Source organism: Podarcis bocagei (assembly GCF_964188305.1).
Source record: "Podarcis bocagei genome assembly, chromosome: 13".
Classification (NCBI taxonomy): Eukaryota; Metazoa; Chordata; class Lepidosauria; order Squamata; family Lacertidae; genus Podarcis; species Podarcis bocagei.
Window position 1 is genome coordinate 50,748,507 of NC_138138.1, and position 24,541 is coordinate 50,773,047.

General features: G+C 47.2%; 1 protein-coding gene and 1 long non-coding RNA gene across 6 annotated transcripts; one reads left to right on the top strand and one right to left on the bottom strand.

Annotated features, from left to right (window-relative positions):
• The first annotated feature begins 5,837 nt into the window (after positions 1-5,837).
• Positions 5,838-19,694, top strand: REM2 (RRAD and GEM like GTPase 2). Of its 5 annotated transcripts, none has more exons than XM_081168164.1 (5): positions 5,838-6,323; positions 12,650-12,936; positions 13,893-13,966; positions 16,654-16,861; positions 17,729-19,694. In XM_081168164.1, the coding sequence occupies exons 2-5, from the start codon at positions 12,663-12,665 to the stop codon at positions 18,001-18,003; spliced, it is 831 nt and encodes a 276-aa protein (XP_081024290.1). In that variant the 5' UTR covers positions 5,838-6,323; positions 12,650-12,662; the 3' UTR covers positions 18,004-19,694. The 5 variants fall into 5 exon arrangements, with proteins under 5 accessions (XP_081024290.1, XP_081024289.1, XP_081024292.1 ...); XM_081168163.1 differs by having other exon boundaries at positions 5,846-6,398; XM_081168166.1 differs by lacking the exon at positions 5,838-6,323 and adding an exon at positions 6,516-6,580.
• On the bottom strand, positions 18,534-22,986 carry LOC308572325. The gene is made up of 2 exons (XR_014001720.1): positions 21,346-22,986; positions 18,534-21,009 (listed from the first exon to the last, which is right to left on the bottom strand). It is a non-coding gene; the product is annotated as an uncharacterized lncRNA (long non-coding RNA).
• Between the last annotated feature and the right edge of the window lie 1,555 nt (positions 22,987-24,541).

The following is a 24,541-nucleotide window of genomic DNA, read 5'->3' on the forward strand; positions in this document are numbered from 1 at the left end:
AAACGGGGGGTGAGGTGGGAGCCCCACCAGATTAGAAAGTCTGCAGAACATTCCAAATCAAAACGATACGCTGCAATCCTGTCAGGTAAAGAAACCTCCTAACAGGATTTCACTAAACCGGTGCCTTCTTAATCGCACAATCTATGGGCGCTCCACGTGACTCGGACGAAGCAAACCAGGGCAGAGGTGGGGGGCCTCTGCAGTTGGCAGCTATTACTGTACCTCTCCTGGCCTTGAACTCCTTCCCCAGCAAGGATGGGAAGTGGGGCTGCGACTCCCATCATCCCTAAGCCAGCACAGTCGGTACACGGGGATTATGGGAGCTGCTGTCTAGCAACATCTGGAAGGCCACAAATTCCCTGTCCCCCCCCCCTTTTTAAAAAAGAGTTAGGTGAGATGTTCAAGCCCCATTGAAATGAACCCACGGTGCATTGGCTCCCCTGGCTTTTTTAGCTGCTGGCACAAGTATGTATGCGTGTGAGATATATAGATATAGATACATATATAAATTATATATAATTTATTCTTATTTGCTGACAAGAGATGCTTCTCGGAGAAATCAGTGGCGACATTTAATGGAAGCCAGGAGTTCATGTTTTACTGCTGTCTTGTTCTGTTCTCTCCCCTATCTGGGTAGGTGTGTGTGGATAACTGACAACGTCGAGTTCTAGATGAGCAAATATTTGCACTGTGTATTTTAGTCCGTTGAGCTGTGACCACTAACTGGGGCCGCGCTGTTTTGTTATTTCACCTTCTGTTGCCTTTTCGAGTTTTTTGCTAAGAATTAAAAAGAGAGATTTTGAACTGTAAGGTGGATTCCCACACCAGTCTTTCTGTTTCTGAGCCAACTAATTAACCGGCTGCCCAAAAAGGCTTGTAGGTTTCGGGGGATGTGATGAGGGAGAGACCCATTTGCCTAAAGCTGTTTCTACGGTCAGTTGTAGCAATTACCGTATTTTTCGCTCCATAAGATGCACCTAGTTTTTGGAGGAGGAAAACAAGAAAAAAAATATTCTGAATCTCAGAAGCCAGAACAACAAGAGGGATCGCTGCGCAGCGAAAGCAGCGGTCCCTCTTGCTGTTCTGGCTTCTGGGATAGTTGCGCAGCCTGCACTCGCTCCATAAGACGCACACACATTTTCCCTTACTTTTTAGGAGGGAAAAAGTGAGTCTTATAGAGCAAAAAATACGGTACTTCAACTCTGGTCCACCTCTGACGTGCTTATGAGGGCGAGTCCCAAATTGGAGAGTCTACCTCTCTAGCCATGATCAGGGTTGTGTCTCTCTCATCCCAGGGTTAGCAGATTGTGTAAACCAGCCTTTCCCAAGCTGGTGCCCTTGAGATGTTTTGGGAACTACAATTCCCAACAGTCCCTGCCAGTCAGCCCCCCCCCCCAACGTCATGCAGAATTAAGAGAAGAAATGTGGGGAGCCACAGAAAGACAGAATGGCTTGACGTTATCCCAGGATACTTGGCAAAGACATACAGTGGTACCTCAGGTTAAGTACTTAATTCGTTCTGGAGGTCCGTTCTTAACCTGAAACTGTTCTTAACCTGAAGCACCACTTTAGCTAATGGGGCCTCCTGCTGCTGCCGCACTGCCAGAGCACGATTTCTGTTCTCATCCTGAAGCAAAGTTCTTAACCTGAAACACTATTTCTGGGTTAGCAGAGTCTGTAACCTGAAGCGTATGTAACCTGAGGTACCACTGTATGTGGGTGAAAATACATCGGGACCCTTTGTTCTTACAGACTGCTACATCAGTCTGTAAGAACAGCAGCCCCAAAGCCTTCGCTATGGAAACAAGCCACGGATGGCTCGGAGTCGTCTTCACTCAGAGTCTCAGTTTCCTGTATGTGAGACATAACCGACAAAAACAGTGCCTTTGTTGAGCTGCTGTGAAGATAACTCAGCCAGTGGACCCACGCAGTTCTAAAAGCGGGAAGAGGGAGATGTGTTGCCTGGTGCAGGTAAATCAAGAAAGTGTCTGTGGCAGTGAACTCTGCTTGTTGCAGTTAGCACAAGTCAAGCTGTGAAGGCTCTGAAGAAGCTGGTGATTGAAGCCTACAGCAGCTAGACTGGTGACTGGGAGTAGCCGCCGAGGCTATATATACTGGTCCTGAAAGACCTACACTGGCTCCCAGTACGTTTCCGAGCACAATTCGAAGTGTTGGTGCTGACCTTGAAAGCCCTAAACGGCCTCGGTCCAGTATACCTGAAGGAGTGTCTCCACCCCCATCGTTGAGCCCGGACACTGAGGTCCAGCTCTGAGGGTCTTCTGGCAGTTCCCTCCCTGTGAGAAGTGAGGTTACAGGGAACCAGGCAGAGGGCCTTCTCAGTGGTGGCACCCGCCCTGTGGAACGCCCTCCCACCAGATGTCAAGGAAATAAGCAACTATAACTTTTAGAAGACATCTGAAGGCAGCCCTGTTTAGGGAAGTTTTTGATGTTTGTTGTTTTATCGTGTTTTTAATATTCTATTGGGAGCTGCCCAGAGTGGCTGGGGAATCCCAGCCAGATGGGCGGGGTATAAATAATAATTAATAATTATATTATTATGCCTTTGCAAGAGGGCCTCTTGATGTTCCTTCCCAACTCTTCTAACAAATGTATCTACACACACTTCAGATTAATTTAACTAAGCAGCATGCAGTAAATTCAGTACTACAAACAAAAGGTTGGCATACAGATCACCAAATTCTGTTACCTGGGAAGGTTTGCAAAGAAAACAGCATGAGGGGAAGTGATCAACTACCAACAGCCAACAGCACGGGCTATTTTATTTGCAAATAATCCTTTACCAAGATTATCCCTTAATACCCTTTTCCCCCAGCCTAAAAGTTCTTGTGGGTGAGGGGGTTTGTAGCCACTTCAGCGACTGCCTGGGCCTGTTTGGGACATAACTGCAGCTGGCATAGCTGCCAGGCACCAATAAACAGGGAAATCCCAGCAACTTCGTAAAAATAACTATTTATTTTCAGTCATAAGGTTGAGGGGGTTGCTTCGCTCTGCGTGGCTAATATCATCCAGCCTGCATCGGTGGCCTTGTTCGCACAGAAAGCTTTCCACATGCCGCACTGCTGTGCCAAACGGGTGGTCATTCTGGATTCATTAACACAGATGGAAAATGGAGGGCCAGAGTTCGTCCCTTTCTCTACCGCCGCCCTCGCCTCTTAACGGCTCCAGTCTGTTGCCCTGCCAACAGCATGGAAACTGCCTCCTGAGGATCAGAAAGGCCATGAGTTCAAATCCTCCCCGGGCTGCAATTAGGGCAAGGAGGACGCCTCGCTGATTGCAGCTGAGGCTGAATGTATGAGAGAGAGAGAGAGAGAGAGAGAGAGAGGCCGAAAGCGCAAGGATGTTGAACCAGGCCTTGCAGAGCGACCAGGTGTGCTGTCATTTGGATGCCTCAACCTCTAAGCACAAAACAAGCAGAATCAGCATGCAGGAGGGGGCGCTTGCCCGCAGAGGGTCCCCACAGGCCCAGCCAGCCTCAGCCTTGTTTCCTGTGTCTCCCAGGGGGGCTCCCTTCTCTCACCCTATGGCAGGCATTAATTATGCCTAATTAGCATCCTCCCACCCGTGACTAACTGTATAATTCCCTCCCCCCTGCCTAATTAGGCTGAGCAGCTAATTCAGCCTCATTAAAGAGGGAGAGAGTCTCTCCTGTGCGCTCTCTCTCATCTCTGCCCATCCCCTTCCCAGACGAAAACCATTCACAGCCCCCCACCCCCTCTTGGTTTCATTCTCCATCCAATTACTTTGTTTACTCTTTCTTCCTCCCGTGACTATTTTGAATATTCATTTATCCACCTAACATTCACCGTCTTTCCACATCATCAGTTACCTCGATGACTGCATCAGTGTTTTGGATATATTTTTAAAGCTGTTTAAAATAGAGGGGCAGGTAATAATAATAATAATAATAATAATAATAATAATAATAATAATAATGCTGCATTGTTTTGATTTTGTGTGCACCCATGTTTGCCAACCTGGGCTCCTTTGGGATGAAGGCGGGGATACAAATTTAACAAACCAATAAACATACACAGTTCTAATTAGAGTAGACCCACTGAAATCAACGAACCTAATTTAGCCATGTTAATTAACTGCAGTGGGTCTGCTCTGCTGAAGGACCAGCACTGGCTACAGCAGAGTGGATTTTGCAAATGTGCTTTCGCAATCACACAAATTGCCCTTATCAGTCTTTCCCTTAATCCACCCATCCATCTGTCTCCTTTGTTTATCCCTCCATGCTCACTTTCTCATTATCTTATATATATCTCTCTTTGCGTTAGGCTCTCACTCTCTACTCTTTCCAACAAATACCCTCCCACACACACACAAACAAATATACACACACCATATTTCTTTCTTTGGCCCCATTTGTGCTATACTGTACATTTCAAGCAGTGACACGCCATTTTTAAATAGTCAATGCTTCTCCCAAATAATCCCGGGAAGCAGGGTTCCCCAAACTTGGGTCGCCAGCTGTCTTGGACTACAACTCCCATCATCCCTAGCTTGCAGGACCAGTGGTCAAGGATGATGGGGATTGTAGTCCAAAAACCCTGCTGGGAAGTGTAGTTTGTTGAGGATGCTGACCCCTGTTAGGAGACCCCTGTATTCCCTTCAGAGAGCTACAATTCGCAGAGCTCCCTGAGAAGATGGACAGACCACTCTGGGAACTGTAGCACTGCAGGAGGGGGGGGTCTTCTAAAAACTCTCCAAACTGCAGTTCCCAGTAATCTTTGGGGGAAGCCATGACCCTATAAAGTTGTATGACACTGTTTTAAATGCCTAGAACAGATGGGAGTCACCGTTCCAAATCCTCAGGGTCTCTCACGCACAGATATACCTCTATCTTTGCTTCTTCCAGTACACTGATATTGATGATCATCTTCCAAAGCAACTACTCTATTCCCAACTTAAAAATGGAAAGCGTAATGCTGGCGGTCAACAAAACAGGTTTAAAGACTCTCTCAAGGCAAATCTAAAAAAATGTATAAACACCAACAATCGGGAAACACTGGCCTGCGAGCGCTCCAACTGGAGAACAGCCTTTACCAAAGGTGTCATGGGCTTTGAAGACACTCGAACTCAGGACAAAAGGGAGAAATGTGCTAGGAGGAAGGCACGCTTGGCAAATCCACACCGTGATCAGCTCCTGCCCGGAAACCAATGTCCCCACTGTGGATCCAGAATTGGCCTCCACAGTCACTTACAGACTCATTGTTAAAACTGTATTTATGGAAGACAATCTTACTCGGCTACGAGTGATCGCCAAAGAAGAAGAAGATACCTCTATCGTTAATTCTACATTGCTCTACCTACAGTGCGCAGCATGGCTCACTTCCTTGAGTCGCCTGCAGGCAGTTTCACCGCAAGGCAGGTACCTTACCTCCACTTTTGGCACCCTCTTTGTGGACACTGTTCAGGGGGAAGGGGCTGGTGGGTGTGTAACCGTGTCCTGCAGCAGAGGGAATCGACCACAGCACCTCCAAGCCCAATTCTGAAAGGTGTTAAAGGCCGAAGGAGACCCTTGCTGGATCCTGCCACCTAGCCCAGAATCCTGTTCTCACAGTGACCAAGCAGAGGCCTCTAGGAAGCCACACGTGCAAGACCTGGGTGCCACAGCATTCTCCCCAGTTGTGATTCCCCCAGCAACTGGCGTTCAGAGACACGCTGCCTCCTTCGGTGGAGGGAAAACAAAGCCCATGCTATATCTTTTTACACCTTTTCATCATGTTGGGTTTCAAAGCTGAGTTTTCTAGCCGAAAGGCAGAATAGATACGTGTGTGTGTGTGTGTGTGTGTGTTCGTTCTCCTTTGCCTGTCTCTCTCCTCCCTCCCTCCATCCACCAGCACCCTCGTCCCCCTAAAATTAATCAGCCTATTGATCCGTTCCCAGTGCAAATGTTCCTGCCTAGCAATTTGCCAACCCATCCACAGACACATAGGCTTCCTTAATCCCCTATATACATGCCCTAATCTTGCTTCCCATCTGGCTGTGCCTCCCTCCGTGCACCTTTCTCCCCCTCCCTCCCTCCCTCTCCATCCATCCTCCAATCATTTACAGCCTCTTTCTCTCTCCCTCTTTCTCTCTCCCCCCCTCCACGCTCTCCCCTCTCCATAAACACACCCCCTTCGCCTAGGTCCACCTGCCTATCATCCAAACACATCCCTCCTGCTAATTCTCCCCCTTCCTTCCTTCTTTCCTTCCTCCCTCCACATTAGGGCTGCAGGGAGCCGTGGGCATAACCTGGGATCCCCTCCAGAATTTGGCATCCTCGCCTTTGGGTCTTGGCGTTTCGCGAACAGGTGGGTTTGGGGACACGGACCGGCCTGGCAGTTTCCAAACATGTGCGACTCTCCTCCAGCGCGGGGCATTCCCAGGTTTGTTTGCATTATTATTTTTCCTGCTTTTTTGTTTTTAATAAAGGAGGGGAAGGGGTTTTAAATGGGGGGCTTAGCTGACAGCTCTGGAGGCAAAAAGAGGGAGGAGGAGGAGGAGGAAGGCAGATCTTCCAAGGGGTGAAAAGGCCCCCATTTTACCTACCACCATTCAAAAGCAAGCGGTGAGCTGGGTATAAAGGCTCTCTGGTGTGTGGGGGGTGGGGTGTAGGTGGGGGGAGGCGATGTGGGAGCCAGGGGTTTGTCCCCTCCACAGGGTATTGTGCCTTTGTCGCCGTGTCTCCAGCAGATGTCTGTGAGAGACGGCGTGTGCCAAGACCGGCATTGTTGCACTGATGAGTGTGCCAGCCGGCGTGGGTATGAGCGGAGAACATGGCAGAGCATGAATGCCTCTGTCGGAGACATGAGGACAGTCAAAAGCCCCCATCTTCGACTCGGGCATCCGACAAAGTAGGCTGTCGCCTGGCTGCAAATGCTCCTGCCACAATCTAAGCGGTTATTAAACTGATGTGCCAGCCAGCACACTTTTCTGACTTGGGATTTTGCACGAAACAATTGCGGATATTCGAACTCTATTCCACCTTGCTCCCATCATACCAGATTGGTGGGAAAAGGCACCCTAATTGCCCTAAAGGATTCCAACACTTCCAGCAAGGTAGATTTTGGCAAGCTGGGGGGTGGGGGTAAAGGGAGATGATCAAACCCACCACATGGGCTCCTTCAGACAATGGAGTACCACTGAGAATACAATTCAGACAGTCCATCTCGGCTCAGCTGAATTCGCCTTTATGGTGCGTGGTGGATTTTGCCTCCCAAGTAAGAATCTAGTCAAATCCGATGGGTCTGATGTGCAGTGCTCGCCAGTGTTGTCACAATGTTCACGAGTTTGTCGTAAGTTGTCTGATGTGGTAGCCGCACTGGAGGACCCCTTTAGGCAGCTGGTTTCCTCCCACCGCACAGAGCTGCAAACTGGGAGAAATGATTGGCATGTGCTTTGGTGTGCAACAGCCAAAAGTACAATTTAATGTTCGTGTTCCTGGTTTTATGGTGGTGTTTGAGGACACGCACATTGTCTGCCCTGGGTGTGGGTGCGTGTAACCTCGCTTGCAAGCAGCGTTTGTAAGGAACGAGAGGGCTCGCGCGGATAAAAGAGTGTGTCTGTGCCATCGGTGAGATTGGTGCTTCCACAGCGAGTGTGCCATGGGTCCTCATGCAGAAGTAGTTGCAGTACACAACACTGCTTTGACAAAGGGTCTGTAAACCAAGCCTTATGAAGAATGGTTGAGGGAGTTGCATGTGCTTAGACTGGAGAGGAGAAGACTGAGAGGTGATAAGATAGCCATCTTCAAATATTTAAAGGGTAGGACCTGAGCCAGTGGAATCAAATTGCAACGAAGGAGCTTCCAGCTAAATATTAGGAAGAACTTTCCAACGGCAAGAAGCGTTTGACAGTGGAATGGACTCCCTCGGAAGGTGGTGGAATCTCCTTCCTTGGAGGTTTTTAAGCAGAGATTGGATGGCAGAGATCTGTGAGGGATTCTTTAGCACTGGATCCCTGCATTGCAGAGGGTTGGACTAGATGACCGCTGGGGTCCCTTCCAAGCCTACAGTTCTGTGATTCTAACCCATTCCCTGATGGTGCAGCTATATTTAGCTTGGCTCTTTGTTCTTGCGGCTCACGGGGTCGTGAGTGACATGCCGTAGACGCCTGTCATTCCAGTAGTCAATGAAATGGAGGATAATTAGGTTTGTGTAAGTATTGATGTTTGGAGTGGTATTATCTCTGCTTTTAGGCTCACAGAGTGAGGAATGTTGATGTGTCTGTGTAGCATTACTGTGTATGCCTCCATATTCTTTCAGTGTTCAGTAGACAACCTATGCATCACATATTTGGGTGCCTGAGAGATATATTGTGATGCCCGCTTAAACCTCAGCTATGTTTTGAGTCTGAAGCTGTGTGCGCACGGTGCATATGGCTTCTCCCATAGAATCCTGGGAACTGTAGTTTGACATGTGGAATTGCAGCTCTGTTAGGGGTAAACTAAAGTTCCCAGTATTCTCTAGGGGTGGTACAATTAGCTACCAGGCTATAAGGTCAAGGTGCTAGTTTGGTCTATACACAGTGTGGGACCAGGACACCTGAAATATTGTCTCACCCCTTATACGCCCGCTAGATCTACAGCTGAGGGCTTCCTGAAGGCACCACCTTATTAGGAGGTCTGTTCCACACAATGAAGAAATCGGACTTTTAGTGTTGTTCCACCTGCCCTTTGGAATGTCTTCCCCTTGACCATCAGATGTGTGCCATCTCTGTTGTCTTCTTGGTGCTTGCTGAACCTTTGAATCTGAACAAGCCTTTGAATCTGAAGTTCTTTCCCAGTTTGCATCTGTGCCAGAATCGTTTTCAAGATATGCTTATTGTTTAACCCCTTGTTTGCTACCCTCGGCTCCTTTGGGAGGAAGGTGGGCTGGGCTATAAATTCAGTCAATACACACAGTGTGTGTATACAGCCACAGTGTGCAGTTGCGTGCACGCACATGCCCTCTGTTGATGTGCATACACAGAGAACCTAATAGTTTGGGCTGCCTCTGTGTTTCAGTGTCTACTGAACCCATCAGGTGGATCGAATGAGGATATAGTTTTAACCCAAGCATGCATGGCTTTTGCACGCACATGGCGATCGTGCTGTTGTGCGTGCGCCTGCATTGTGACACTGCCACAAGTATTGGTGTGTTTTCCCAGGGACCACATGCACATGAGATGCAGTACTGTTGTGTATTGGTGTCAAACTGACACAGTCTCCCTGGGCTGGTGTCAACGCTGGTGTCGTTTTCTGTGGGTGTGTCTGTCCTATGTGAGCAGAAGGCGTTTGTGTTTGCTCTCTCTCTCTCTCTCTCTCTCTCTCTCTCTCTCTCGTTCTATTTGTATATGCTTCTAAGCAGGGGACCGCATGTGGGTTTTATTGGCAGGCCCTGGCTGTTCCCGAAGGTGTGTTTATTGCTGTGTTGTGTGGAATTAGAAAGCTGTAAAAGCAGTCCACTTTTCTGCCCAAAGCCAGGATGCTTTTCCCACCTGTCCTTTTAAGATGGCCACCCCACCCCCTACCCCAGCAAAGCTCCTCCTCTGCCTTGTACAAACTGCACGCCAGGCAAAATGTATTCCGTTATTGCATCTCCAACCTAGAGAAAGCTCTGCCAGTTGAATTTCTGTCTGTATTGCAGAACAGGAGGTCTGCAATGTGGAAAGGAAAAAGCAGCGGGGTGGGAGAGCAGCTTCACTTACTCACACTCCCCTGACTTAGAAAGAGAGAGGCCCATATGCAAACCATAACTGAAGAACAGAAATAGACTCCCAGGTGCCTGGTAGCTCAAGAAAGCGAGCCAAGCTACGAGGGATGGCAATACCCTGCCCTACATGTCAAACTACGCAAGGGTCAACCCTGGAGAAAATTCTATGTGCCAATTCAGACACCAAAGCTTCAACACCGGGTGTCTCTGAAAAGCCATTTATTTCCCGTGGAGCAGAGAATGAGACTTGACCCACCTTTTCCTATGGGAACCTGCTTCCCTATCAAGATCGTCATAATCAGAGATCCTCCTGTGTGTGCTGTATCACCCAGAAATATTCCTGATTTGGAAAAGGGAAAGGGCCTTTTTTTCAGTGGCTCCCTCCAAAGGGAGGCCTGCCTTGTAGCATCTCAAATAGCTTTACTTATGACACTCCAAAATCTTATCTCTTTCGAGGGAGGACAGATATAAATTGTTGCTCCATTTTTGGAAGTGACAAGTTGTATCCAGCTAGATTAGACCCACTAACCTAAGTCATGTCCATTCACTTCAATGGCATAGCAGAACTAGCATTGGATAAAAGCCGTAGCAATTGCTATGGTTTAATTATGTTTAATTAATATAATGATTGCTGTACTGTTTCTCTTCTTAGTGTTTTATGGCTGCTTCGTTGAAGGCGATTAAATTGTTAATTAAAATTGCAAACTAAGCCTGCTGCCCCATGCTCACTTGTTTAGTAGAAATATTGTTGCATTTTTAAATTTTCATTTGACACTTACAAAGTACCCACAATTTTTAAAGCACTGTGCGTATATTAAAAAGTACACCAGCCCCTGCCTGCAGGTTCACAATCTTGAGTCATGATTCAAAAGGAATAACGATTGGGGAGGGAAGAGGAAAGCAAGTGTTTGAGCAGCTGAACCTTCACTGGCCAATGGATGGGGCCAAGCTGGTCTGTTTCCTGCCCTGATGTAATTTCTGGGAGAAAAGGGGTGTATCCTCCCAGGGACCCCAGGTCTCCTTCAGCTTAGCAGTCCCTGGTAACTGGTAGTCTTCTATACAGACATGTATCAAATTCCACCATTATTTTCACTTGCGTGATTAACTGCCTTGAGCTCATGGAGAACAGGCAGAGTGTAAATGTTTTGAATAAACAAAGAGACCATCGAATATTGTGTCTGGCTGCCTGCCTGTCTTTATATTCAGCAATATGGGTAGTTTTAATGTGTTTGTGAAGTAGAGAATGTGCAAGTGAGGGAGGTAGAGAAAATGTGCTTGTTTGTGTGTTTGTGAGAGAGAGATGTGCATTGTTTATGTCCTTTACTGTTTCTCTAGCTCTACGGTGTGTGTGTGAAAGAGAAGGGGAGTTTGGTGCTTCTAACCAAAGCGTGATTGTGTGTTGTGTCATGTTGAAAACCTGCAGAACAGATACACGGTATTGCACACGCTTTGGCTACATACACAACATAGATTTCAAGTACACACACACACACAAAGGAATGCTGGGAACTGTGCATTATGAAAGGAGCTGGGAATTGTAGCTCTGTGGGGGTAAACTACAGTTCCCAGTATTTTGGGGGGGAGAAGCCATGACATTAAAGAGGTAAATAGGTTGTAAATGAATGGTGTGCACTCAGCATCCTTCCCTCCTTCTCCCTCTGTCACACCCCTGGTGAATATATTTGTATTTTGCTAGCCATAAAATACCACGTGGGAATATAGGCATTGCCTCAGAGAATGTGTGCTATTTGCCTGGCACATGAGCCTAGTTGGTATTCTGTGTGTGGCATGGTGCTGTGATGAAAATAATGTTTACCATTTAGAGATAACTCAAGATTTCCTCAAAGGTACTTGTGGACATCTCAGCTACAAAAGGGCAAGCAAACAAAACCCACAACAATTTCCATATTCCTTTTTTTCACACATTATTTTTGAGGCAGAGAGTACACTGAGTATCTTTGGACAACCTTGTGATATCTCTACACCAGCGGTTGGCAAGGTTTTCCTCGCCTGGGCTGGTTCACTCCAGCAGAGATCCCTCTGTGGGCTGGATTGCGCGCTCGTATGAGCGCCCACACCCGTGATTTCCGGCGATTTCCGGCATCTGCACAGACGTGATTTCTGGCGCCAGGGAAGCGAGTCCCCACGCAATGCTACGCCGGTTTAGCACAGCGCGCAGGGACTCGCTGAGCGGGCAGCTCGGTTCAAGGGCGGCTCGTGGGCCGGTTAAACGACCCTCATGGGCCACTTGTGGCCCATGGGCCTTAGGTTGCCGACCCCTGCTCTACACCCCGTGGTAAAATTAATGGGATCAATTCGCTTTCCCAGACTGTCCTTTTCTGTGGTAAAGAGCCAGTGAGTGAAGAAGAACCACACAAGTATCATAAAAATAAACAACGTTATAAAATACAAATAACAAGAATGAAAACGGCATCACAAAACCAATACATTCTGGGTTTAAAAAGCTATTTAAGAGTCCATTTAAAGCACATGGCTTCCCCTCAAGAATCTTGGGATCTGTAGTTTGTTAAGGGTGCTGTGAATGGTGCCTCCATGAGGTAGCTTACAGTTCCCAGGATCCTTTGGAGGAAGCCATGAAGTGGCATAAATGTGCTTTAAACGCATGGGGCAGTTGTGACCAAAGATAACTCAGCTATCTGGGTCCCAGGCAACCTCAGACCCTCCAAGAGTCCCTGTTTTCCAGGGACAGTCCCAGATTTAGAGAAGCCGACCCGGTTTCTGATTTGATCGTGGAAGCTCCCACTTTTTCCTTAGGATGTCCCTGTTTCCTTCGGAGAAATGTTGGAGGGTGAGGAGTTATCTGACCCCTGACCCTGAGTGGTTTCAGTGGCCTGAATCGCGCCTGAAAATATTTTGTGCGCATGATGTGTCCTGGTGCTTGAAATGCTCTGACCCTCTTGCGCATCTTGCCCCTGTTCTTGCAGCTTGCCGTCCACCATGACGTTGCCCTCGGCGCTGGCGGGTGCCGGACCACGGCGTGGGAGCATGCCTTTGCCCATCAAGCACCAGCTGGTGAGGGCGTCGGCAGTGGACGAACTGGACTCTCCCCCCAGCTCCCCCGAAGTGGGGAGCACTGGGGGGGCAAGCCCTGCAGGAGGACGTGGCCCCTACAAAGTCATGTTGCTTGGCGAGAGCGGGGTGGGGAAGACCACCTTGGCGGCCATCTTCGGAGGCCTTAGAGGGGGCCCCCACCACGAGGAAGAGCACACAGGTGAGCCCAGAAGATGCCAGGGGATGGCCTTGCAATATTTCACTCTGCAAAACAGCAGAGGTTCGAGAGGCCCTGCTTTTCTTGCCATACATGCAGCAGAAGGGGAACAGGAGAGAACGGCGTGCTCCACCTGAGGACATTTTATTTTTATCGATTTAAATAGCCATATTGGATCAGACCAAAGGCCCATCAAGTCCCAGCATCCTGCTCTCCATTCACCTGTTGAATTTCTGCCTTCCATAGCATTGTTGTTGAGGAAGGGCAAGGTCAAAACTCTCCAGATAAATGGAGGTTTTGTGTTGAATTTAAGCTGTTAGGCCAGAATTTCAAAGTGACGGCTGTGGGAATTGACTTTGTGCTGGTGATTTTCTTAAAATCCTGAGGGGGGAAAGTATGGGAAGCTGGGATAGATCTTCTGGAAAAGTTTCAAATCACTGCTATCTTAAAAACCTGACACCATATAATATACACAGAGTGTGTGTTTGTGTCTAAGGCTGTGTACAAACTAAGCCTTCAAAGCACACTTGCAAATAAATAATGGGCAGGATGTATGCTAAAGGTTGCTGGAAATTGTGACTCGGTGAGGGGTACACTACCTTGAGATAGTTCTCAAAAAATAATTTCATTTATCTAATTCCTACCCCACATTTATACCCAGAAGGCTCTCCTAGGCTCCCTTTAACTTTCCCAACTATTAAATGTATAGGATTGCAGTTAGTCCTACTCAGAGCAGAGCCACTGAAATTAATGGCCATGGCTAATTTAGTCCCATTAATGGTCTCCTTTGAATAGAATATGGTCACATTCTACCCATATAACTTGACAAATCAGCCACAAAGTGGATATTTGATGGTACAGACATATCTGGCAATAGTTTGTAAGGCGATACTCAAGCTATACTAAACCTCCTCCCCCCCCCCTTTCTTTCCCCCTCCACATTTCTTTTATTCCCTCAGAGGATTCCTACGAAAGAAATTTCTACGTAGATGATGAAGAAGTCACTCTAATATTATATGACATCTGGGACCAGGTAGGTGCGTTTTGGTCACCTTCCTAGCCATCGAGATGGGATATACCCAGAGCGTCATCCCCAGCAGGGGGAGAAATATTACAGCAAGAAGTTCTCCAGCCCATCTTTGTTGTTGTTTAGTCATTTAGTCGTGTCCGACTCTTCGTGACCCCATGGACCAGAGCACGCCAGGCACTCCTGTCTTCCACTGCCTCCCACAGTTTGGTCAGACTCATGCTGGTAGCTTGGAGAACACTGTCCCACCATCTCGTCCTCTGTCGTCCCCTTCTCCTTGTCCCCTCCATCTTTCCCAACATCAGGGTCTTTTCCAGGGAGTCTTCTCTTCTCATCCCATCTAAAAGCTGATAAATCTTGCAACACCGGAAACATTTTAAAATTTATTATTAATGCAAGTAGTTGTGTCAACCATAAGATGGAAGGCATGACCATATAGAGTTATCTCTTACACACAAACGAAGGAATGTTTTTGATTCTAAAATAAGCATCTGCTAGGACACAAACCACTTGTAATCCAAAACAACAAAAGGTGATATAGTCAATGAAGTTTTACTCAGTGCAGACCCACCAAAATTAACGGGCCTAACATCATCATGTTTTGTTCCTTTCAAGTGGGTTTACTTTGGGTATGACTTATCTGAATACCACCCACAGAAAATGTGCTCTGGTCTTCAAAGCTGTTGTTCATAAGCAAAGGCATGATGACTGAATCAAAACTTGTAACCGGACCATACATTGGAGACTTGTGATTTGATCTCTCATTCCTTTTAGTTTTAACGTACAGCTGTCATCAGGAGCAGAAGGGGTGGATTGGGACCTTAGCGGCATGGGAGGGGAATTTACTCTTCCTCCCCAAACAGCATTTTGTGAGTCACCCATCTTCCAAAGTGGATTCATTGCCCCACAAATGGTAATATGTATCTTTAAATGGGTGACAGCCCCAATCTAACCAGTCTAGCACAGAACATAGCAGGCTTCATCCTGTTGAGATTGAGAGTATTTACACAGGTGGCTCCAGCATCTGCCCTGGTTTTCTGTTTTCAAAATTGGGGTATTCCACAATTTTTCAGGTCTACAGAAATTCTCAGTCAGTTACAAATCCAGCATTCTGAGAATCTCTGTTGTTATTGTTTATTTGAACCAGTTTTCTAGATCTTAAGGCTTAGAGAATATTGTGGGCAATGCTAGGCAATATCGGAATGTTTTAGAGATTGTGGAGTGGGATTTCCGGTTGGCAAGGGCAGTTTTCTCTGCAGCTCTTGGTTACTGCAAGGGGCAAACAGAAACAAGGCAAAATTATGCCAAAAAAATCATGGCATGGTTATGATGAACGTATGCAATTATATCCAAGATTTACGCAAAGCTAGACAACCGGATGGAATTGCCTTGTTTTATTATTGTTTTGTTTTAGCATCTCGTTTGCATGGAAATGCGTTCCAAAATTGCCCAGCATCCCTGAAGTGAGGGAGAGTGGTATGCAAATTTATGCAAATCCATATTAAATTAACACAGCCGTTTGGGAGTCAGGCGGGGGTGTATACCACTGACATGCACGAATATGCAAATTGTTCTGGAAACTGGCAGCATTCTTGGGCGGCTTGATAGCAGCATACAGTGCCATTATGCAAATACATGGAGAGTGTATCCAACTGCCAAGGAGAATAAGCAATAGAACCTCCATTATCTGCATTACAATTATCCAAATTCCTCGATTATCAAAATCTTGCCATTTTCAAATACCTGCATGTCTTCTCCCCTCCCGTGGCTGCCAATTTGGAAGGGCCCAGGGAAGGATCCTGAGGAGCTGTTATGTGTTTCAATATTATCTTAATTGCGATTTTGATTATTGTGTTTTGACTTTAGTTGTAAGTCACCTTGGAACAATTCGCATCCTTAAAGGTGAGATGCGAATAATTATACTGTAATAAAAAAATGTGAATAACACACTCCTGTTTATCTGAACTTTCCAGTATCCAAACACACCAATCGGAAACATTCAACAGCCACCCCGGTTAATATCGCTGTCACATTCACTCTGGTAACCGGCTGGATTGATCCATTACACTTTCCAATATATTTAAAAGGTGCAGCTTTGGTTAACGTAATTCTGTTTAATATCATCCACGTATACAAAAAATACAGGTAGCTCTTGTAGAGAGAGAGGTTGCCTCTTTGAACATGTTGCTCGTTACGACTTCCAAAACTTTTTCCCCCTTCAGAACAATTTCTGTGTGTTTCTGGTTTTTTTAAAATCACATACAGATATAGAAAAATAAAAATTGCATGATTTACTAGCTAAGATTTAACAGGGGAAATGTCTATAACAATAGATTCTGTATGTAGCTGTGAACTATAACTGGATAGAATCACCAAATAATCCACACCAGCGTGGCTCTCAGTAAATTTCCCTTCCAAGCCCCTCCCCGCCCCCAATATATGACAGGCACTGTTTGGGAGGCAGGAGTGGGTTCCCCCCCCCCAATATTGTGGTCCTGTGTTTTGTTCAAGTGGGAAGCCATTTTGTCTTATGCCACACCCCTAACGGCGGCCATTTTGTGACCGGCGCCCGCGGCACTTCCCCCAGAATGCTCGTTGTCAAACAAAGGTTGGCAGCCCCTGATCTGGACATGCACATGCCCTCACTTTTCCTGACTTTGACCTCTTCCCTCCCTGCAAACTTTTCTCCGCAGGGAGATCCCGGAGGCTGGATGCAGGAATCCTGCCTGCAGACGGGAGACGCCTTCCTGTTGGTTTTCTCGGTGACCGATCGCCGCAGCTTCACACGGGTCCCCCCCACCCTGTTGAGCCTACGGGCTGGGTGCCCCCGGACAGACCCCCCTATTATCCTGGTGGGGAACAAGAGCGACTTGGCGCGATCCCGGGAGGTCTCACGCGAAGGTGAGTTGCCAGAGGCGCCGCTCCCTAAACAGTGGGGAGATCGCCTGCGCACCATCCAGGTGGCTTCCGGTCTACCATTTTGGAATAATTCGTTCTTTCTGAAGGGCCGAGGCAGGAGAAGGAACCCAGGAGAATTGTTTGCTCGCTTATTTTCTCCTTTTCATTTCATTTTTATTTTTTTATTGAATTTTACAAGAAAAGAGAAAGACAACAAAAGATAAACAAAGAACAATGCATCACACTATAAACACGTTTATATACATATTTTCCAAAATACAAACTAAAAACTAAAAAAAGAAAAAAGAAAAAAATACTTTTCGTAACCCATATTACCAAATTCATGCTTCAAACATTACAAATATTTTGCTCTATAAGACTCACTTTTTCCCTCCTAAAAAGTAAGGGGAAATGTGTGTGCGTCTTGTGGAGCGAATGCAGGCTGCGCAGCTATCCCAGAAGCCAGAACAGCAAGAGGGATTGCTGCTTTCACTGCGCAGCGATCTCTCTTGCTGTTCTGGCTTCTGAGATTCAGAATCTTTTTTTTTTCTTGTTTTCCTCCACCAAAAACTATGTGCGTCTTGTGGTCTGGTGCATCTTATAGAGTGAAAAATACGGCAATTTCCTTTCCAATGACTGGCTACCAACGTTCTCGCTGCTGCTGCTGCATACAGAAAGATGTTAATTTTGTCTTTGGGGATATCCTTACTCAAGATTCCTAGTAAATATGCTTCTGCCCTTTTGATATATGATACTTTTATCCATTTTTTAATCTCTTCATGGATCATCTCCCCCAAAATTTTGATCTCTGGACATGTCCACCACATACGGTATAGTTTATTTTCTCATGTTTCTTGCCTCCATATCCAGAGGGCCGCAGCCTGGCTGTCATGATGAACTGCAAGCACATCGAGACGTCCGCGGCGCTGCATCACAACACGGAGGAGCTTTTCGAAGGCGTCGTGCGGCAGATACGGCTGCGCCGCCGTCGGCGCGAGGGCGATGGCTTCAGCAGGGAAGGGGCCGGGGGCCGGCGCGAGAGCCTCACCAAGAAAGCCAAACGCTTTCTCTCTAGCCTGGTGCCGAGGAATGGACGCTTCTTCAAGCAGAGGTCAAAATCCTGCAACGACCTTTCAGTGCTATGAGCTCCCCATTGCCAGCATGCCAGAAATCTCTGCGATGAAAGGAAACACGTAATATTACCCTTATTCCCAGCTGCATCGAGCTCGGGAGAGCAGCCACGTCGAGCCAGGGGCAGTTCCCAACCATAGCAAGGTTCCCAAAATCCTCCTTGGCTCAGCTCTCCTCCCATCATCTTCAATGCCTAACCAAACAAACTATTTGCTCCTGTGCAGCAGCTTGGCTCCTTGAGAGGGCTTCTCAAACAAACAAGTTTTACAAAAAACACACATTTAATATACAGTATGCTTTACAGGACCTGGAGACAGCTGCTCTCCAAACTCACGTGCCTCTCACCTTTTCAAATATTGCTTGTGCCACTCTTGTGGGATTTATTTTCTTGTCTGCCTTTAAGGGTGTCTTGTCCTAAAGGTGCCCAACTGGTACAGAACGCTTCAGTCAAGAGACTCAGGACTTTTGTTTGGGATTTCTGTTCCTTTCTCGTCCGTGACGCTCAGGTGCCCATAATCTCTCATGGGACAAGATTTTTTCCCCCCAAGGCACTAACTCTTAGAGTGAAACGTTACGTCTACTGTGTATGTAAACAAATGGCCCCTAGACTCTTTGCGCAAAGCCTTATCCGTCGTGCTACTTTGCTATACTGTATCTTAGGAGGTATTTTTAGAGGTGCTGTTTTTTGCTGCCCTCTGCGTCCGTACATATACCGAAGAGGATATAAAATAGTGGAAGTTTATTTTCTCTATAGTTGTGCGGCGCACCTCGCTTTTCAGAGGCCCTTGCTTAAAGGCACCGACTTTAGAATGTCCCTTCCTGTATGGTCTAGCAAACAGGAATGCTTTGTGTTCGCTTAAATGTTCAACTTTGAAAAGGTAGTTAAAGGCACCAGCTGGGGAATATTTCAATCTCATTGCATCGACACAGTGGAGGAACAGCACCTCTAAAGCTTTGTGTACCTCACTTTTAAAGAGCACATAAGGGCGTTCCCCAACCCTGTGCTTATTTCAGCCAGCTAACTGCAGCTTTGGAAAGCTTAATTCGTTTGCTTAATGATGCTTCCTCTGCCAATGCTCACCTTTTAAACAATTGTTGTTTTTTTAAAAAATATATTATTAAGGAATTCATCAAAGGAATTGCTGTTTTAAATACCAAACACATATGCTCTTCTTTTAATATCATCACCCACCTGAAGGGCATGCTCTCCTTAAGGAGAGTCGTTGTGGAAGATGGATTATCAATTAACCGCCATATCTAGCACATCGTTTTAAAGAAGCCATCGCAACAGCAGCCTTTTCAATTCAGCTACAGATGGAGAATTCTCCACATGCCGTAGCTTATAACCTCCCTTTTAAGAGGCAGACTAAAGGCACAAACCTCAAAGCATTTGTGACTGTGGGGCAGGGATGTGTGTGTGTGTCTTCTGACTGACTTGCTGGACCTTTTGTTTCGAAGGCGACAACCAATAATGAAATGGAACAATTAATGATTAACCAGCTTGGAGCCTGGTTCTTTTCTTAAAGGGACAGGAATTTTATTCCTGGAAGAAGGCTGCTTTCAGATTCCAAAATGATGGATTTGAAGGAAGTAGCCTTATATGTACACCCCACACCTGCCAAAAAAAAACAAAAAAACACCTTGAGGATGAGTGCCTGACAAATGCTGTGTGCTTATTTTCCAATTAAAGCCATTTTCTATTATAGTACCTTCATTTCTCTAACCTGTAGCGTCTGGGCCAGGGGTTGCTCAGTGGGGTGTGGGATGTGGGGAGCAACCAAGGAAAGGGATGTAAAAGGATGGACTGGCAGGGAAGCTGCAGGGAGGGCAGGAAGAACGCAGGAGGTAAGGCAGTGAGTGGTAAGCAAGATTACTTGCGGAAAGGCCATGAAAATTATGCGATCCTGGAAGTGCACAGCTCCTACTCAAGAAATGGACGTTTGACAGCAGGGTGGGGCGTAGGATGAGAAGCTCAAACGCACTGGACATCCATTGTGTTCACAACCGGATCAGGGCAGTTATACGTAAACCCATTTTCCATGTTTGCCCTCAAGTGTTTTGCGGGAGATTGGCTGATCCACACCTTTACTCAGCCTGTTTCCCCTGGGTCAGAGCGCTTTTCCTGTCATTCTATGCCTTGCGAAATAAAAAATAAAATCAATCCAATCTTACCCACTGAATTGGATCGGATGCACGGAAAAATCGGAAGAAAGGTTTTGCTGAACCGAACTTCGGCTCAGCAGGTCAGATCACATTTTCGCAAGGCAGAACAGTGAGAAAAGCTCTCAAACCCAGAGGGAATTAATCAGGACGCAACACGATCGAAATAAGGGTCAACTCAAAGGGTGGCTAAGCTCACGGCTTTTGGCATGTGTCCCTTAACTTCCTGATGGAATCCTGGTGGATTTTATACCACAAAATCCTCTTTTTTGTTGTGCTTTAGTGCAAGATCTCCCCTCCAGGCTCGGCAGTGGAGGAAGCATCGCAGAATGACTCGTGAATTAGAACCATGTGTGGACGACAGGGCAGTGTAAATCCACCACTACCGTAATTCCCTATTAGTGAGTCAGTACTCAAAGAAAGTACTTCTTCGTGCAATGCATAGTTAAACTACGGAACTCGGCTCCAGAGGAGGCAGCAGCAATGATCGACAGCCAAGGTGGCTTATAAAAGAGGACTGAACAAATTAATGGAAGACAAGGCTATAAGCAGTTCCTAGGCACAATGGCTAAGGCTACCTTCGCTGAGGCAGTCAAGCTTCTTGAATTACCACTTGCTGGGAACCACAGGGAAGATGCTGTTGTGCTGAAATCCTGCTTGCGGATTTCTCACAGGCATTTGGCTGGCTGGCAGGACGAGGTGCGTCAGTGGCCTGATCCAGAAGGCTCTTCTTTATGTTCTTAAAATTGCAAAGTGCATCCACAGAAACAAGCCAAACAGAAAACCCACCAGTATGGAGGACCCTCCAAGATGTGATTTCCGCTCAGCTTTGCAGGGACTTGGCAAGAAAGAAAGGCCTTCTTCATACAGTGGTGCCCCGCAAGACGAATGCCTCGCAAGACGGAAAACCCGCTAGACAAAAGGGTTTTCCGTTTTGGAGGTGCTTCGCAAAACAAATTTCCTATGGGCTTGCTTTGTAAGACGACAATGTCTTGCGAGTTCCTGCTGGTTTTTCCCCCTCCCCCCCTTTTTCTAAGCCGCTAAGCCGCTTATCAGCTGATCCGATCAGCAGATAAGCCGCTAAAAGCCTCTAATAGCGCTAATCCGCTAATCCGTCAATGGGCTTGCTTCGCAAGACGAAAAAACCGCTAGACGAAGAGAATCACAGAACGGAATCTTTTCGTCTTGCGAGGCACCACTGTATGCTCTGTTACCGTCCATTCCTTCATCTGTTCCCTGGGCTTTTACCCATTGAGAGCAGGTTTCAAGGGGCTGCACTTTGCCTCTATAGGCTGGGGGTTGGGGAAAAGACAGATCAGGAGCAGGAGAGGGAGGAAGAGGAGGCGGTTTGCCTACAGAAGCCGAGGCCCGATGAGCAATGAGAGCGGCACAGCAGTCAGCAGGCCTAGAAGCAAAAGGCAGTGCAAGGAGCCTGCTTACGATGCAAGCCGTGTGCCTCCCCTCATCAGCAGAGGAGACAGGCTGACGGTTCAAGCTGTCAACGCTTGCCAGGGGCCCTCCTACGCCTGCCTTAAAAGAGAAGCACCTGCAACGAAGATTGCTATTCCCTCACCACCAACCCTCCACTTTCTGCAAAGCTTACCTTTGCACAGATCCAAAGCACCCGCTGCCACCTTCAAAACCTCCACCCTGAGCCGTGATAGGCACCCTTGATGTGTCACTGCCTCTGCCCCTGTGTCCTTACTACTCCTAAGGAGTGGGTGGGGAGAGAAAGGGGCTTATCAAAAACTTCAGAAGCGCTTGCATTTTCTGAAGGGACCAGCTGGTCACACCTCGCAGCCACAAGGCAGACTCGAGGTGGGCGGAGGGTGTCTGAGTCAGCAGCTTCTGCAGAAAAAAGGGGACCTCAACACCTGGATGTGTTGTGTGTCCTGCAACCCCTTTGCCCCTTACAAGTTCTTAAACTTGGGAGGGCATTAAAAGAGAACCAGGTCAATTGAGGAAGCAGAAGGCTACTGAAGGTATAAACAGGTATATATTCTAGCGGTGGCCGCTGTGAGGACAGGATTCCTGACTAGATGGACTGCTGGCCTCATCCAGCAGCCTCTTATGTGCCTGGAGGTGGTTGTAGGATGGATGGCGGCGAACAGATTGAGGTTGAATCCTGACAAGACAGAAGTACTGTTTTGGGGGGACAGGAGGTGGGCAGGTGTGGAGGACTCCCTGGTCCTGAATGGGGTAACTGTACCCCTGAAGAACCAGGTGCACAGCTTGGGAGTCATTTTGGACTCGCAGCTGTCCATGGAGGCGCAGGTTAATTCTGTGTCCAGGGCGGCTGTTTACCAGCTCCATCTGGTATGCAGGATGAGACCCTATCTGCCCGCAGACTGTCTCGCCAGAGTGGTGCATGCTCTAGTTATCTCCCGCTTGGACTACTGCAATGCACTCTACGTGGGGCTATCTTTGAAGGTGACACAGAAACTGCAATTAATCCAGAATGCGGCAGCCAGACTGGTGACTGGGAGTAGCCGCCGAGGCTATATATACTGGTCCTGAAAGACCTACACTGGCTCCCAGTATGTTTCCGAGCACAATTCAAAGTGTTGGTGCTGACCTTTAAAGCCCTAAACGGCCTCGGTCCAGTATACCTGAAGGAGTGTCTCCACCCCCATCGTTCAGCCCAGACACTGAGATCCAGCGCCGAGGGCCTTCTGGCGGTTCCCTCATTGCAAGAAGTGAGGTTACAGGGAACCAGAGGGCCTTCTCGGTAGTTGCGCCCGCCTGTGGAATGCCCTCCCTTCAGATGTGAAGGAAATAAGCAGCTATCCTATCTTTAAAAGACATCTGAAGGCAGTCCTGTTTAGGGACGTTTTTAGTACTTAATGCTGTATTGTTTTTAACACTCAATTGGGAGCCACCAATCAATGGGGAAACTCAGCCAGATGGGCGGAGTATAAATAATAAGTTATTATTATTATGTTAAGCTATAGATGCATTAACACACACACACACCTCCCTATGTATATTAGGAATCCTTACATTACACATTCTATGAGTATAATGCTATACTGTTGGTGCACACTGGTTGTATACTTGCTGAATGTAATATGTGAACACCCCTGCAGTCAGCTACATAGCCAAGTGGGGATTTGAAGAAGATTTGAACATCTCCCAGCTCCTAAACCAACCCTCTGAGCGTGCTGGTCCTCAAAGTGAATATGCCCCCCATACCAGAACTGAACCCACAAGAGAACCAACAGAATGCATCCCCAAATTGAATTTACTTTCAACCAATGACTAAACATGCCTCAATAATGTACTCTTTCCCCTTCACACGTCTCCAAAACCAGATAACTGGTTCGAAGCAGACCCTCTCATTTTCATACACAGGAGCACGTAGCACTGATTGCTCATCAACTATAGCACAGGTGTGTTCACCATGAAGATGGCTCTTTTTTTAGAAAAGAAAAAAAGTAAAAAGAGATAGCATTTGTTCAGTAAACACCTAAATGCAATTTCAGGTCACCAAGGACGGATGTTGCTGCCATACAAATATTGCAGAAAGAGGGTGCGATCTTTTTGCAGAAGGAGCAAGGAATGCTTTCGACTCCACTGCCTCCTAGCTTAGCAAAACCAAACCCACATTGCAGCCCCTTTTTCTCTCTCCCCTCCCCAATTCCTTCCTTTGCCAGCAAAAGCTATCAAAGCTATCACACTTGAGAAAACAATGAGGAACAAAATGTCTTCCCCTTCCCCTCCCTTCCCTTTCCATGGCTCAAGTATTCAGAAATTGGATGAGCAAGGAAATGGGGGGATGGGAAGGAGATGTGCATCTCTTCACCATGGAAACACCCTTATGGGTCCACAGCTGGGTGGTTGCCATGGAGACAAAATGTTTTCCATTGCCATAGCGATGATCATCGATTGAGCAAGCTGGCAGCCAGACTGCCACCCTAGTCTTCTGCAACCGAAATCAAGGACAAGGGGCTTGGGGGGGGTGGAAGATATGAGGTCCCCACAGATGAACCCAGGCTTGTAATTAGGGGAAAGGACTGCCATTTGGGAAATGGGAGAAAGAGGTTAGAGTTATTTATGGATCATCACTCTCCGTGTCCCTAGGGAAGGCCATGCAGGTGCATAGCTAGAGGTTGCGGGAGGCTGGGGGGGGGGGATGCTGAATTTGCCGACAGATTTCGCAGTACATTCGGAGCCATCTGCAGCTCAGAGCGAAGCAGCACCTGGGAGCCAAGAGCAGGCAACCGAGAAGTCGTGAGCAGGAGGTAGCAGAAGAATGGGTCACATAATTTACTCCTGGGGTGTGCGCACAGCCTCCATCTCCAAAGGAAGAAAAAGAAAAAGATCTGCCAAGATATCCATGAGCAAAACCAGCATGGGGGTGGGGGGAAATAATAATCTCACACCCTACAAGTC

What these genes read in the sequence shown, in the direction of transcription:
- REM2 (XM_081168163.1), top strand. Translation starts at nt 6,364, where the DNA reads ATGTGCGACTCTCCTCCAGCGCGGGGCATTCCCAG. An exon ending in CCACGAGGAAGAGCACACAG is followed by an intron (nt 12,937 to 13,892) that starts GTGAGCCCAGAA and finishes TTATTCCCTCAG; the next exon opens with AGGATTCCTACGAAAGAAAT. An exon ending in CCGGGAGGTCTCACGCGAAG is followed by an intron (nt 16,862 to 17,728) that starts GTGAGTTGCCAG and finishes CTCCATATCCAG; the next exon opens with AGGGCCGCAGCCTGGCTGTC.